At 37.3% G+C, this 1,897-nt stretch overlaps 1 protein-coding gene across 1 annotated transcript in view; it reads right to left on the bottom strand.

Annotated features, from left to right (window-relative positions):
- Positions 1–1,897, bottom strand: part of ntsr1 (neurotensin receptor 1 (high affinity)) — a 33,176-nt gene that overhangs the window by 8,000 nt on the left and 23,279 nt on the right. Inside the window, exon 3 of the mRNA XM_014009536.1 lies at positions 878–962. Within this exon, the coding sequence (XP_013864990.1) occupies positions 878–962 (85 nt within the window). The remainder of the gene's footprint in view (positions 1–877; positions 963–1,897) is intronic.

Here is a 1,897-nt window from a genome sequence, read left to right as displayed (position 1 = left end):
CCATGTATGTACCCTCATCAGTAGTCTGTATGTACCAATAAGTACCATGTATGTACCCTCATCAGTAGTCTGTATGTACCAATAAGTACCATGTATGTACCCTCATCAGTAGTCTGTATGTACCAATAAGTACCATGTATGTACCCTCATCAGTAGTCTGTATGTACCAATACGTACCGTGTATGTACCCTCATCAGTAGTCTGTATGTACCAATAAGTACCGTGTACGTACCCTCATCAGTAACCTGTATGTACCAATAAGTACCGTGTACGTACCTTCATCAGTAGACTGTATGTACCAATAAGTACCGTGTACGTACCCTCATCAGTAGACTGTATGTACCAATAAGTACAGAATAAGTACCGTGTACGTACCCTCATCAGTAGACTGTATGTACCAATAAGTACCGTGTACGTACCCTCATCAGTAGACTGTATGTACCAATAAGTACCGTGTATGTACACTCATCAGTAGACTGTTTGAAACTTTGTTGTTTTAATAAAAGCTGAGGTAAACCAAACAGTACAGTTTGTGTACTCTGTGTACTTACTGAGTGTTTGTGTTTCTCTTTGCTGTTTGTCTGCCTTGTTAGAGCAAATGGAAGTGACTTTTCATGTGCTGATATTAATTCACTGGAATGGTGTCTGTTTGATTTAATCAGGGAAACAACATATCAGAAGTGTAAAAATAGAAAAATAAAAAGATGGAAGGAGCAAGTGAAGGAAGGGAAGTGATGGGAATGTTAAACGAAGACAATCTAATCAGCAAGACGGAGCTCCTCTGCACTTTTTCAGCCGCTCCTAACTGATGACTCTCAAAATGAACTTGTTGTGTTTCTGCTCGCCTGAACAGCCGGCAGAGAAAATGATGACTTACTCGGACCAGTCGGAGACGTAGCAGAACATGAGGCGGCGAGCGTGATACGGCAGCCAGCACACCACGAAGGCTATGACCACCGCTCCTAAACCAGAGAGGAAAAACAAAACAACAATTTAATCAAAAATATCCTGAACAACTCTTACAGCACGACCACAGTTCATGGATCATGGATCTTGAATTAATGCTTCAAACGTCGAATTGTTCTATAAAAATAAAGATAATAATGACCCAGAGAAGCATGTGATTTAAAAAAATGTCTTTCTGTCACGACAAACCAAAGGGCCAGTAAATCAAAACAGAAAATAACTTGTAATTTGTATTAAATTGTGTGTGAAATCAAAAGTCAAAAAGGAAAAACAGAGTGCAGATGAACATCACAGGGAGAGCAAAGAAAAATGCTTTGATGCAATTTTTTCATGTTCTGGAAGTGTTTCAGAAAAAAGACAACAAAAGTTGATCAACAATCTACAGCTAAAAACAAGAGGTGTGGAAATGAACAGGGTAAGAGTTTGCAGYGATCACTTTCTAACAGGTCAGGATCGTATCGTTTCAATCTTACTTTCAGATATTTTATTGGACAGTTACTGGAATTTGGGTTTCCAGAAGCTAAATAAATTATTTACAAGTAGATAGAAATAAGAGGGGTTAACTGGTTGTTAGCATTAGCGATAGCATAATTACCTAAAGTACCACTCACCCAGGCAGAAACAAGTCGACAGACATTTAAAGCTTCTTTAGATCCTAAATGTTTGACCCAACYTGAAACTAAATAGAATTTTTAGAATTCCTTTATTTAAAAACAGGGACAATGTGCAAATAAAACATTAAAAAGATGCTTTGCACCAGATTTAGCTCACGCTAGTTTCCATCTGTAGTCCCTGAACAACAAAATACAGTCTAAAATCAAGATATAGAGCAATAATCCGTAAAATTGTAGACACAATTACTGCATAAAGTCATAAAGACCATAGAAATAAATTCTAATTACACTCTCTATACACAATCATAAAATATATA

This window comes from Austrofundulus limnaeus, unplaced genomic scaffold (assembly GCF_001266775.1).
Source record: "Austrofundulus limnaeus strain Quisiro unplaced genomic scaffold, Austrofundulus_limnaeus-1.0 Scaffold2, whole genome shotgun sequence".
NCBI classification, from domain to species: Eukaryota; Metazoa; Chordata; class Actinopteri; order Cyprinodontiformes; family Rivulidae; genus Austrofundulus; species Austrofundulus limnaeus.
Note: the sequence above shows the minus strand (reverse complement) of the source record. Positions and strands in the feature narration are given on the sequence as shown.